This window comes from Salminus brasiliensis, chromosome 19 (genome assembly GCF_030463535.1).
Source record: "Salminus brasiliensis chromosome 19, fSalBra1.hap2, whole genome shotgun sequence".
NCBI classification, from domain to species: Eukaryota; Metazoa; Chordata; class Actinopteri; order Characiformes; family Bryconidae; genus Salminus; species Salminus brasiliensis.
This window is the reverse complement of record NC_132896.1, coordinates 27,755,639-27,769,545: the sequence shown is the minus strand read 5'-3', so window position 1 is coordinate 27,769,545 and position 13,907 is coordinate 27,755,639. Positions and strand designations below refer to the sequence as shown.

At 40.8% G+C, this 13,907-nt stretch overlaps 2 protein-coding genes across 2 annotated transcripts; both read left to right on the top strand.

Annotated features, from left to right (window-relative positions):
* Nucleotides 1-2,014: 2,014 nt before the first annotated feature.
* Nucleotides 2,015-6,683, top strand: LOC140540533 (uncharacterized). Its single transcript, XM_072662863.1, has 3 exons — nucleotides 2,015-2,415; nucleotides 4,111-4,252; nucleotides 4,334-6,683. Exons 1-3 carry the CDS (start codon nucleotides 2,370-2,372, stop codon nucleotides 5,931-5,933), a joined length of 1,788 nt encoding a protein of 595 aa, XP_072518964.1. The 5' UTR covers nucleotides 2,015-2,369; the 3' UTR covers nucleotides 5,934-6,683.
* A 151-nt stretch (nucleotides 6,684-6,834) lies between these two features.
* On the top strand, nucleotides 6,835-13,610 carry LOC140540531 (uncharacterized). Its single transcript, XM_072662860.1, has 2 exons — nucleotides 6,835-10,708; nucleotides 11,780-13,610. Exons 1-2 carry the CDS (start codon nucleotides 10,687-10,689, stop codon nucleotides 13,537-13,539), a joined length of 1,782 nt encoding a protein of 593 aa, XP_072518961.1. The 5' UTR covers nucleotides 6,835-10,686; the 3' UTR covers nucleotides 13,540-13,610.
* The last annotated feature ends 297 nt before the right edge of the window (nucleotides 13,611-13,907 follow it).

Sequence of the window (13,907 nt, the reverse complement as noted above, 5' to 3'; positions counted from 1 at the left end):
GTGAGAGTGAAAAAAAACCTTGCACAGGTTTAAGGACTTTTTGTGTGATGTAAAGCTTCCACACCAGGTTAAGAGTTCGAGAAACTTTACATTATGTGGTTGTTTGTTAACCTTTAAAGAGGTTCTCTCTAAAGAACCGTCAATTAAAACGTTCCATAGTGAACCAGAAGTGGTTCTTCTACAACAGAAAATAACTCTTTTCAGGACCTTTTTAAAGACCTTTTGGGTTAAAATGATCTATGAATTCATAAACTCCTTTTCATACCATGTGGTTTGATTTGTGTCATTTGTGTCACAGTTTTTCCCCTCAAATCTAAAGCCTAACAATACAGTTATTCTCCAGCTTTACTTGTTTTTGTTCGGTCAATGTAAAATGTAGTTGTTGAGTAAAGGTCACTTTTATAAATTTTGTAATTTACCACAGATTCCTGGCCTATTTATTTTCATATTTCGGTTTACTAACATTTACCAACATCTGTTGGTGTGGCGCAACAGATAACACCACTACCTCCCAGTGAGCTGCCACGCCACGTGGGAGACTGGGGTTCGATTCCCAGTCTGGGTGACTGTGCTGTGCTACACCAATAGAGTCCTTGGGCAAGACTCCTAACACTACATTGGCCCTCCTCTGTAATACAAGAACCTTGTAAGTCGCTCTGGGTAAGAGTGTCTGCTAAATGCCGTAAATGTAAATTTACCTTAGTGTTTTTTGTTTCTGTTCACATTAATTAATTGGTTGAACTTAACCATATTGAATGGGATGGCTGAATGTCATGGTGGTCCCTGGTTTCTATCACTGTAAAGAAGTTGGAAAGTTTCTCTGAAATTTAATTTTAATTAAATTTTTAACACCAAGACCACTCTGAATGACTTGGTAAAGATGTCAGCGATTGAAAAGTGGCATTTTTAAATGTAAGCAGAATTACACTGAATGCTAAATTGTCAGTAAAATGTCAATTTTGCCATTTTTTCGTTTTTTGGTCCAAATTTAAACTTTAAAATGTAAAGAATGTAAAAAAAAAACCAAAAAAAAAAAAAAACCCACAAAAAGTAAAATGTAAAAAATGTATATTTTTTCATTTGACTTTCTTTGAAGGCCATGAACGTTTTTTATTACTTGCTAGTTGGGAGATGTGCTACTTTCTATTTGGGAAATACGTGTTTTTGCATGATATCGACGATTTACTTGATTTATTTGAAATAACTAAGTGCCAGATTATTTCAAATATTTTTTACATTTCAGATTTAGTGTGATTACATAATCTCATATGTTAATATTAGGCTAATATTTGATCACAAAGCATAAATCGGCGACAGCTCTGAATTAGCGGAAAACCCAGACCTCTTCATATCCGCTCATCCACACCACTAGGGGCAGCGCCCCCTGCTACTCGCCGCAGCGCTGCAGAGAAGATAAACACACGGTTCATCCGAAATCTTTCCTCCCTTCCCTCAAAACCTTACAAAAACTGGCGACCATAGTTATTAATAAAAAATAGCCTTCAAGGAAATGATGCACAGATTTTGTGAGTAGCTCGAACTTGAAAAAGTGAGGTTACAGCTTCGTGTCCTGTGTTGCAGACGTGCAGCAGCAGCAGCAGCAGCAGAGGAGGAGGATTATTATTATTATTATTATTATTATTATTATTATTATTATTATTTATTTGTAGTTCTCAGTTACAGCAAAGACAGGGTACTCGACCATGAAGGAATCAATCATCTAAAGGTACATTAACGTCAAACCGTACTAAGGCACCACAGTAGTAGTTAAGGAAGTAGCTAGCTAAGTCAGGTGGCTAGCTTTCTGAAGCATGTGTGTGTGTGTGTGTGTGTGTGTGTGTGTGTGTGTGTGTGTGTGTGTGTGTGTGTGTATTTTCCTTTCTCTTCAGTGGAGATCATGGCCCATTTTGTCTATAGTGACGGTTCTTGGTCCCTCAAGATCTCCCTCAGACCGCAGAGTAATAGAGAGCTCTGTAAACACGGTAAAAGGAAAGGTGGATGTGATGTGATGTGATGTGATGTGATGAGCTCCCATGTAGCCTGTGATTGATATTATTATTATTATTATTATTATTATTATTATTATTGCTGCTGTTGTTGTTTTTGTTATTGTGCAGCTTATTGGATGACTGCAAAGTCCCCTAAGTATCATGAACTGTTATTAAAACGTTTCCTCCATTTAATATGAATAATAATAATTCCACCAGTTTAATGAATTGATCCCTCTGTTGAACTAATGCATCGTCTCTTATACAGAGGCATCGCATTGTTAAGTTGAGGGACAGTTTATTTTCTATCATGACAAGACAGGAGTGCTGTGTCCTGGCCTGGGTTATAAACCTGATGTCTGTAGCACTGGGTGATGCTTCATGATCAGTGTTGCAGTTCACAGTGAGGAGCTTTGCAATAATAAAGGTAATGAACTCCCTAAAGTTGAGCATAGTGCTGTGATGCGACTCTATGAGTTCTAAAATAACGTCTTACAACCCAGGCATAGCTTCATTATTCTTTTTTTTTTAAATATTTTTTTATCATAAAAATATGCCTTACACAATATTATAAATTGTAAAAAATGTCATAGATGCATTAATTCAGTTTGTGTTCGGTAACTTGTTCTTTAATGTGTAAATGGTAAGGATGTGACAGTGGTTGAGGGGTGAAGGCTGCTCAGATGTTGTTTCACAAGCCTGTTTACCACCTGTTGTTTTGCTTCAGATTTTCCTTTTTACAGAGGAATCATGAGAAGAAAAAAGGATCATATCGGCTGGTTTATGTCACTGTGACAGCCCACCATTGCCACATAGCCTAGCATAGCTTAAACTGTTACATAATGTTTTTTTAACACATTATTTTTATCCTTGTTCTCGCGTCATACCACACAGTTAGTTTTGCTGTCCTCTAGGTCAAAAGAGAGATTATTATCTGATCAGCTGGGTTAGCTTTAAGCCTAGCCTCCTACTTGCTTCTCCAAGGCAGTCCTCTGACTTTCTCTGGTCTCTTTTTGTCTGTGGATGTAGCTTTAGCTTTTGACATTTAATGAAATAGATCTGCTTGGATATAGAGAAACACTGCTGTTTTGTAGCTATGCTATGGTAATGCTAAATGGTGGTTAAATATTTATATAACTACAACTGAGAAGCAGTGTCATGTTATACTGGTAGAAAAATATATCGCCCAGCGCTAACTTCAGTAAAGCTCACAATCTTCATTTAGATGTGTAGTCTGTCTCCTCATCGGATAATAAAGGGTTAATAGTATTAAATATAGGAGATGGTTAGATAGCGCATTTGTCCGAAACTCATTCTGTCCCTGCTTAAAGTAAACTAGGCTTACAGTAGACTATGCTAACAATTACGTCTTTGACCTTAAACTATAACAAGTCCATGATTTCTGCAGAAAAGAAACTGTTGAAAATATACACATAGACACACGCTCATAGGGCTGGGCAATATGGTAAAAAAAAATACCATGTCATGATATTTAAAGACTTTTTTTGTGATACACAATATTTTTCACAGTACATGTAAATCACAGACTAAAAACATCAGTAGCGATAGATTCTTATAAACTACTATTCAGATCCTCTCCTGTACTGAATACAGTGATTTGTATTCAACATTCTGCTGCACATCTAATTAAACTACTCAAATCACACTTTTGTAATGAAACTTGCGGATGATCAGTGTTTATTAAGCACTAACAGTATCCTCGATATGCTTAGAAAAGCATATTATCACGATAATATATAGTCATATTGCCCAACTCTACACACACACACACACACACATTTAAAGGTCATATTGACGTAAGTTTTGCCAGCTTAAGTCATTAATTAGTGAATCCAAAAGCTTGTGGTGTTGAATTGAATGGTAGGTATATAAGGTATCTCACATCTTGTATATGTCAGCAAGATATAAGAAAGATCATTTATTTATAAGAAATTGCAGAAAAGCCAGTATTTTCCATGCCACTTTCATATATATGCATGTAAATAGTGTGTAGTTTATTAATTCATTTATATTTCCATTTATTTATGTATGCATGATGTGAATGATGTATTCTTTGTTTTGTAAGTGTTGATACCTTCATGCTATTTTCTGTTTCTTTAAGCTCCTCTGCTTGGGAGCAGTGATGATCAGGAATCTGAAGATGAACCCCTAGTGACTCCACCCCCTCCAGGCAAGAAGCGGATCCGCAAACAACAAGGCAGAAGTAGTCGAAAGCCGGGTGATGAGATCACATCAGTTGGGGAGTGGTCAACACAATAGAGCAAAAGCCATCCAACAAGGACCCGTAACTTCATGAGCCTAGTCAACAGTGACATAGATGCCAGTAGAAAAACTCTTTGGAGAAGAGGATGCCTTAAACAGGCAAAAAGACCACAAATGAGTCCACGACAGGACACTGAAAGTGATGAAGAGAAGGAGAAGCCAAAAAGAGACTGTGAGGCCAAGCGAGCAAACAGTCATAGGTCTGTCAGCACAGTTGCAAGTTACTCTGAGCCACAAAGTGGCATTTCAAAAACACTACAAAAGAAAAAGAGTCGACCGAATAAACGAAACCCAGAACAGGATGTATTAGAGAGATCAGATAAGGAGTCCAAAACAGACAGCACTAAGAAAAGAGATACCAGAAAGCAACAGAACAACAAACACATCTCAACAGAGACTGCATCTGTCCCTGCCCTGAGGGGGAAAAAAACACCAACCTCCAAAACATCAAAAAGCAGATGCAGCACTACTCCAGCACTTACTGCAAGCTCAGACCACAGTCTGTCTGACTTGGAGGACACAGCAGGGCGTCAGGAAACCAAAAACTCTTACCAGCTGTATGGAAGCAGCCCTGATTTGGAAGACGACGGATCAAGGGGTAGTAGCAAGTCAGAGCATTTGGATGAACTGGTTGAGGATAGTGATGATGAGGCAGAATTGTCCTCCTTGAAACATAATTCTAAAAGGTTCAGACACAAGAGAAGCAAGCACAGTACTGAGGACTTGTTTAGTTCTTCAGAACTAGAGGATGTTGAGAAGCAGCCAGTGAAACGGCGCATCAAAAAAACGCCCAAACGATGGAGGGGTGCTTCTGCGGACTCGGATCTCCTGGAGTGGCCTATGGATGCTTCCTCAGCCAGACCACTCGCCAAGACAAAGGTGAAAGGAGAGAGCAAGCGCAGGCAAACAGGTCCGATCGAGTGCAAAGTGTGCGGCCGGTTAATCCGGTGCCAGGCTGTGATGAAGAGGCACATGCTCACACACACTGGTGAGAAACCTTTTGAATGTGATGATTGCGGGAGACGCTACACCAGCAGCTCCAACCTGCGCATCCACCAGCAGAGCCACACCGGCAAGATGGACTTCTCCTGTGAGGAGTGCGGACACAAGTTCACTCATCTGCCGTACCTGAAGCGCCATCTTCTCAGGCACTCGGGCAATAGGCAGCACATGTGTGACCAGTGCGGCAAAGGCTTTATCCAGAAGTACCACCTGGAACGTCACCTTCTGGTGCACTCGGGCAAGATGCCCTATGCTTGCGACCAGTGTGATGCCAGTTTTAACCGCACTGATTACCTGAGCCTGCACATGCGCAACGTGCACCTGAGCGAGGGCAACGAGAAAGAGATCAAGGCCAAACCCAGCAAGCCCTTCAAGTGTAACGTGTGCGAGAAAGCCTTTATCACACGTACCTCCCTGGAGGTGCACATTCGTGTTCACACCGGGGTCACTCCGTTTACTTGCTCCATCTGCCAGCGCAAATTCAAGCAGTCGAGTCAGATGAATGCACACATGCGCACACATTCGGGTGAGAAGCCTCACGCCTGCGACGTGTGTGGTATTAAGTTCTCCCGCAAATACCATGTGCGTATCCACAAAGAAAAGAAGCACCTAGCAAAAAACAGTTTCCAGCAGAGTTCAGTACCTGTCCTCCACCATTGATGAAGTTGAGAAAATGCTTCAAGGACTGTCTCTCTCTCTCTCTTTGTTCATTTTCTTTTTTATACACTTGAAAGCACTTGAAGTATAGTAGCTGTCACTGTTCAATTCAAACCAGCTTTAGCTTATATGGTGACATTAATGGTCTGTTTGTGTTTTTATCATGGATTTAAGATGAAAACTAAGATCACCTTTTGTTAGTAGTGATATAATTTGCTCATTGGAGGTTTTAAAGTTTTAAATGTTAATTTTAAAATTCATCTCATTTTGGGTCTTGACAAGCATCTCTTTCAGAAAAGACTAATTTTCTCTTTAACAACTCCTTTACACATTCCTTTACTTCAAAAGTTTGTTGCATTATTTGTAGAATTATTCATGTTCGCATATCCCATCTTGGAAAGTTGGGTATAATTCATGTTGCAGCACCCCTAGAGCGGAGAGGTAGAAGACCTTGCTCGGGGGCCCAACAATGGCAGCTTGGTGGACCCAGGTATTGCACCCGCAACCCTGTGATTATTATCCCAGCGGTCTAACCCCTGAGCCACAACTGCCTCCAGTGTAATTAAACTGTTACTCACTGGTTTGACGAATGAAGTGTTGTTCTAGAGAAACATTACATATAAAACCTCAGAAGATGTGAAGGTTCACTGGTTGGTTTGGCTCACAAGCACAAATGGAGTTACCCCATTAATATCAGTTAACCAGCTGGTTAACACCAGTTTTAACATACCCTTGTCAACTTGGCCTCATTGTTTCACCCAGTGCCATCTGCAGGGCTGTTCCATCTAACCCACAGTAGCAATTTGCTGGGCTTCAGGTTGTAAACTTCTTAATCAGTAATAGGACTGCTGATAAAAGTTAATAACTTTACTCTGCTAGAACTAAAGTCTGCGGTTTATTAGCAACATTTACAAGCTTTCAGCTGTTTGCAATAAACCAATCAAACAAGCAATTTAAATATATAAACCTAATGTTTTTTTTTCCAAATTCAGCACATAATGGCACTTTTAATGATGACTGCAGTCTCAGAATTATTCAACTCTAATGACAAGCGTCTTTAGTATTTAGTAGAACCGTTCTGCTGTAATGACTTGCTGCTAATGTGAGGCATAGCCAGACACGAGCTTCTGGCTGCTTTCTTGAGGAATCTTAGCCAATTCCCTGGACAGTTTCCTCCAGTCCACTGATATTCTTGGGTTTGTGTGCCGCAACCTCCTTCTTCAAATCGCACCAAAGATTTTCTGTTGGGTTCAAGTCAGGCGACTGTGATGACCACTCCAGAATCTTCCAGGACTTCTTCTGAAACCAAGCCTTGGTGGACTATAAGATATGCTTGGGATCATTGTCCTGTTGGAAGATCCGATGATGCCCATTCTTCAGCTTCCTCAGAGAGGGCATGACGTTTTTGTCCTGGGATTTCCTGATGCTTGATTGAATCCATCTTGCCCTCCACGTGCTGCAGGTGTACAGTGCCAGAGGAAGCGAAGCAGCTCCATAGCGCCACTGAGCCACCGCCATGCTTCACTTAAGGCAGGGTTTTCTCAGCGTACATTTTATTCTTCCTCCTACAGACATACCACAGATCCACAGGCCAGAGAAGTTCTGGGATTGTTTCATCGTTGAACAGAACCCCAAACCTTTGTGGCTTATTTGTCTGGTTTTAAGCCGACTTGTGCTTTTGGGTCAGTAGAGGTGTAGGGGCATGGAGACCATCGGTGTTTAGCATGCGCCCTACATTGCAAGCTGAAACCTCCGTGCCTGCTGCCATCAAATGTTGCTGCAGGTCTTAGGTTGTAGTCACTTGAGGATTTTTGACCACCTGCCCCAGATTCCTGAGGAGGCAGGTGGACAAAAATGGCTTCCTCTTTCTGCCATGTCCAGGTAGTGTAGCCAGTGTTCCTTGTAACCTTGAACTTGTTCACTGTGCTTCCAACTATATCCCTAGGAACATTCAGTGCCTTTGCTTTCTTTATTTGTCCTTTTCCTTTATGTGCAACCCAACCCAATCTCTTAAAGCAGTACTATGTGAGCATTGGTATTTCTTACTCCTGGGCACCCCCTACAGTGAGGCAGTGGAATTCGTGGTTTGAGCCACCACTAAAGAACATGCTTTACGCTTGGACATGTCCATGTATTTGGACTGTACTTGGCTAGATGCGAAACAATACTTCGGCTGCAACTGATGACGTTTAACAAGTCCACAGGAACACCATTACAGACTGAAACGCAGATTGAGAATTGGTCCAGAAATTTGATGTGTTTTATCTCAACTGCAACCTGACGCAACTAATGAAGCCCTGATTAGCAAATGCATGATCTTCTGAGAGATTCTATTCAGGGGGTTGAACTTGGAGAAAGCACTTGTTGTATTAGTTGTTCTTGTGTGATTGGTTAATTGCATAAAGCTGAAAGGTCTGAAAGTACATTTAGCAAAAAAAGAAACCCTGTAAACCCACAAGTTGTTTGCAGTCAAATAAGTTAAGTCTGTGGGTTAGATGAAAAAGCCCTGCAGATGGCACTGGGTGAAACGGTGAGGCCAAGTGGACGAGTTCTATGAGTCAGCTGTGCTGTTTTAATAATAAACCGCGACTTGTAGAGTTTGTTAGTGCACTGGAACCTCCAAATGGCTTCTTGTACCATCTATTTGCATACTGAGTGTGTCTTCTCACCGTCAATGTGTTGTCGTGTACCCAGGGCTACCTAATAGAAAGTAGGCCTGGGTACATGACAACACATTGGTACCACATGTTTAACTCATGGCTGCCTGGCTATAGGTTGTTAAAAGCATGTTGGGATAGTTTGTGTTGATTGAGTGTGATGGCTGTGCTATAGTGCTCACTCTTGTTCTATCACAGAATTTTACTCAGTGTTTGATGGATGGTTAATGAATGGAAGAATAAAATTAGACAACTAAAGTAAATGGGTATGGAGTTGTTGTAACATGCAGTGTTTATCACCTTAAATATGCTAACTATGTAACTGTTTGTTCAACAAATCTTTACAGAAGTTGTTTTAAGTTAAGTGAATTTATCTGGTCTTACTGCAAAATTTAAGTAGAAATTTGGATGTTAAGTTTTAGTTACACAACATTTTGAGTGACAGGTCCTTATGGTTTGCCTGTTGAACTTGAACACATGGGTGCATTCAACTCATACGTTTTACAAACTTACTTGTAATAGTACTTGACACTCAAAATGTTGTGTACCTGTAACGTAACCAAGTTATTTGTAATTACAATTATGTAATTCAATGTAATCCACTTGCTGAACAAATTTACATGCAATATACGTAAAGCACTACACATTGTATTCTCATGAACTGAATGTTTGTATTAGCACAACCATAACTCTGCATATGTAAGTCTAATTTTATTCTTTCATTCATTAATGGGTCAAAATAACCATCTGCCAAACACTACCAGGAAAATCCTGTGGTAGCACAAGAGTGCACACTACAGCACACAGCCACCAAAGTGTCACACCTCCCAACGCAGATAGCAGTACCTAGAAATGCTCTTTAAAAACTACAACAACCACAGATTATAAACACATACCTAAGAGAAGGTAGCCCCGGGGATACGACAACACTGTGACAACACTGTGAGTACCAGTAACTGGAGGACAGGGCCTGTATGCAATAGATGGTGGCAAGAGCCAATGGGAAAGATGTAGGTCAGCGTATATTATTAAGACAGCACAACTGACTCAGTTACATAGAACCTCATAGAAATCATAAAACCCAACTTCAGTGCAGTTTCTAGTTTTGTAACTTGCATTATCCAGTCCATATCCATACTCACCGAAACAAAAAAGGCTTTACAGTCTTAAACCAACACTTATAGTCAGTTTAAACAATAATTCCCATGTTTTATGTTATATGATCATATGTTATAAGCATACAGGCTAACTTTTCTTTTAGCAGTACAAACTGGTTGTAGCCTAGAGCAGCCGTGTTTACTGAACAGGTTGGAGGAAGAGGGTTTATTGGTGTTTTGGACTGCAATGCTTCTCGCGGCCTGCAGGGGGCAGAAGGGCACCGTCTACACTGTTCATTCTACACACTTTCACTTTTTGACATATTTATAATTATAATAATAAATAATATGCCGGCTGTTCTCATTTTTATGACTGTAATTAACTAAATTACTGAGAAAAAAAAAATATATTGACACTGAAGTTTGAGGGTTTTTTTCTATTCTCCTGTTGCTATTGTTGCTATTTGGGAGAGACGAGGACTTTATGAGGACGGTTTATCTGATTTCTTTTGTAATTTGAGTATTTGAGTACTTTAAGTAATATAATGACAGGGCTAATGTTAAAATAATCAAATGTAAAGCGTTTAACACACCTGGGCTAAATCCACACCTTCATCCACACCACTAGGGGCAACGCCCACTAACTGTCATCCGCCGCAGCGCTGCTGAGGAAGATAAACAGACGGTTCAGCCAAACCTTTCAGCAGATCAGAATTACAGTCCGGCCCCAAAATAAGCCCGAAAATAATGCCTTCAAGAAAACGAGGCACTGATTTAGTAAGTAGTGACATTACAGGATAAACCGGTCAGAGCTTCGTGTGTGTCCTGTACTGCAGACAGGCAGCAGCAGCAGCAGCAGCAGTGGAGGAAAGCGTTATTTAGCCATGACGACCCAGACAGTCCCCAAACCCTCCTCCTCCTCCTCATTATTATTATTATTATTATCATTATTATTTATTTATTTGCTTTTTTGTAGCTGTCAGTAAACACAACGGCGTGACCATGAGGAGAAATTCATCTAAAGGTAATTTAAACTGGTACCAGGTGCATCCCAGTACTAGCTAGTCATTACTGGTGCAGCCTAATGATACAGAAAAGCGAAGGCTATATATATATATATGTGTGTGTGTGTGTGTGTGTTTTAACATGACCCATTTTTAATAATAAAATATTTCCTTTAATTATTAATCGTTTGATTTTCAGTCAGTTCCCTCAATTTAATCCAAGCATCTTTTCTAAATAGAGGATTGTGGATTTTTTATTAGACTTTATTCAATCAAGGGAATGTTTATGGCTCTGTAGAGGAATAGGGAACATTGTGGCATGGCCTGTGTTTATAAACCTGCATTTAATACTGGGCAATACTGAATATCAATATCACTGATATTTTTAAATCATATACTAATTCTTTATTGTGTTATTATATTATACTGTTATGGCACAGGTTTACATTCATAAAGCTCATAATAATAATAATAATAACAATAAAAATAATAATAATAATAATAATAACATCATAATAAGCTCACAGTATAGTGTTGTGTTCTGCAACTCTGTTCTAAAATATTGTTGAAATATTGTTTATTCTTTGACAAAATGCATCTTACTAAATATGGTAAATAATCAAGGTTCCATAAAAAGAATGTTTTATATTTAGTATGTTAAGTTTTTCTTATGTAAATATATTAAGTTTTTATATTATATAAAAAAAAAACAATACTTAAATGCATAGTTTAGCCTATCTTAGCATAGTATTAATTGTATTGTTTTGTATTATTTCAGTTGGCTGGGTATTAGCCTAGCTTCCCTGCAGCAGTTCTCCACCTTCCATCTTCCATTCCATATGTTACAATTCATTTTGTCTTGAGAACGTAATTACTATTTTTGTCAGCTTAAGTCATTAATTAGTCAGTCCAAACGCTAGAGGCGTTGAATTGGATGGTAGGTATTTAAGGTATCTCACATCTTGCATATGCCAGCAAGATATAAAAACGATACTCATTTATTCACTTATTTATTAATTCATTCATTATTACAGACTTTTCTAAGTTTTCTAAACTTAAAACACTATTTGCCATTCTTCCCGTTCTTTAAGCTCCTCTACTTGGAAGCAGTGATGATCAGCAATCCAAAGAGAAACCTCTCAAGACTCCACCCCCTCAAGGCAAGAGGCTTTACCGCAAACAACAAGGCAGACATGGTCGAGAGCCGGATGATGACATCACATCAGTTGGGGAAAGGTCAACACAGCAGAGCAAAGATTGTCCAATATGGACCCATAACTACATGAGCCCAGTCAACAGTGACATGGATGACAGTACAAACTGCGATAAACTGGCAAAAATGCCAAAAATGAGTCCACGACAGGACCGTGGAAGAGATGAAGAGAAGGAGAAGCCAAAAAGAGACTGTGAGGCCAAGCGAGCAAACAGTCATAGGTCTGTCAGCCCAGCTGCGAATGACTCTGAGCCACAAAGTGGCATTTCAAAAACACCACAAAAGAAAAAGAGTCGACCGAATAAACGAAAGCCAGGACAGGAGACCAACAAACACCTCTCAACAGAGACTGCATCTGTCCTTGAAAAGGAGGGGGTCCCTGCCAAGAGGGGGAAAAAAACAAAGGCACCAACCTCCAAAACATCAAAAAGCAGATGCAGCACTACTCCAGCACTTACTGCAAGCTCAGACCACAGTCTGTCTGACTTGGAGGACACAGCAGGGCGACAGGAAACCAAATACTCTGTCCAGCTGTATGGAAGCAGCCCTGATTTGGAAGACGACAGATCAAGGGGTAGTAGCAAGTCAGAGCATTTGGATGAACTGGTTGAGGATAGTGATGATGAGGCAGAATTGCCCTCCTTGAAACATAATTCTAAAAGGTTCAGACACAAGAGAAGCAAGCACAGTCCTGAGGACTTGTTTAGTTCTTCAGAACTAGAGGATGTTGAAAAGCAGCCAGTGAAACGGCGCATCAAAAAAACGCCCAAACGATGGAGGGGTGCTTCTGCGGACTCGGATCTCCTGGAGTGGCCTATAGATGCTTCCTTAGCCAGACCACTCGCCAAGACAAAGGTGAAAGGAGAGAGCAAGCGCAGGCAAGCAGGTCCGATCGAGTGCAAAGTGTGCGGCCGGTTAATCCGGTGCCAGGCTGTGATGAAGAGGCACATGCTCACACACACTGGTGAGAAACCTTTTGAATGTGATGATTGCGGGAGACGCTACACCAGCAGCTCCAACCTGCGCATCCACCAGCAGAGCCACACCGGCAAGATGGACTTCTCCTGTGAGGAGTGCGGCCATAAGTTCACACACCTATCCTGCCTGAAGCTCCACCTTCTCAGGCACTCAGGCAAGAGGCCACACAAGTGCGACCAATGCGGCAAAAGCTTCATTCAGAAGTACCACCTGAAGCGGCACCTTCTGGTGCACTCGGGCAAGATGTCCTATGCTTGTGACCAGTGCGATGCCAGTTTCAGCCGCACTGATTACCTGAGCCTGCACATGCGCAACGTGCACCTGAGCGAGGGCAACGAGAAAGAGATCAAGGCCAAACCCAGCAAGCCCTTCAAGTGTAACGTGTGCGAGAAAGCCTTTATCACACGTACCTCCCTGGAGGTGCACGTTCGTGTTCACACCGGGGTCACTCCGTTTACTTGCTCCATCTGCCAGCGCAAATTCAAGCAGTCGAGTCAGATGAATGCACACATGCGCACACATTCGGGTGAGAAGCCTCACGCCTGCGACGTGTGCGGAATGAAGTTTTTACGCAAGAACTATGTTCGGATCCATAAAGAAAAGAAGCACCTAGCAAAAAACAGTTTCCAGCAGAGTTCAGTACCTGTCCTCCACCATTGATGAGAATGCTTCAAGGACTGTCTCTCTCTCTTTGTTCATTTTCCTTTTTTATACACTTGGCATTTGAATCAGATCAGTTTACTGTAATTAATTGACCACATAGCATCATACCTATCTAGAATTACAAAGTCAACCAACCTGAAGGCTCACTCAGCAGTAGAGAAAGTAGTAACTTAAGGCCAAGCAATTACAGCAGGACATACAGTACAACAGAACCCATTCGTAAGGTAGCCTGGAGGGACTGCCTGCACATTGATGGTGAGTGAAGGTGGAAGACATGCCTACTATTCAAATAGGTAGTGTCAGGAGCCAATGGGAAAGTTGAGTTTGTTGTCAAATAGTTTATATTGTGCACACACAAACCCACT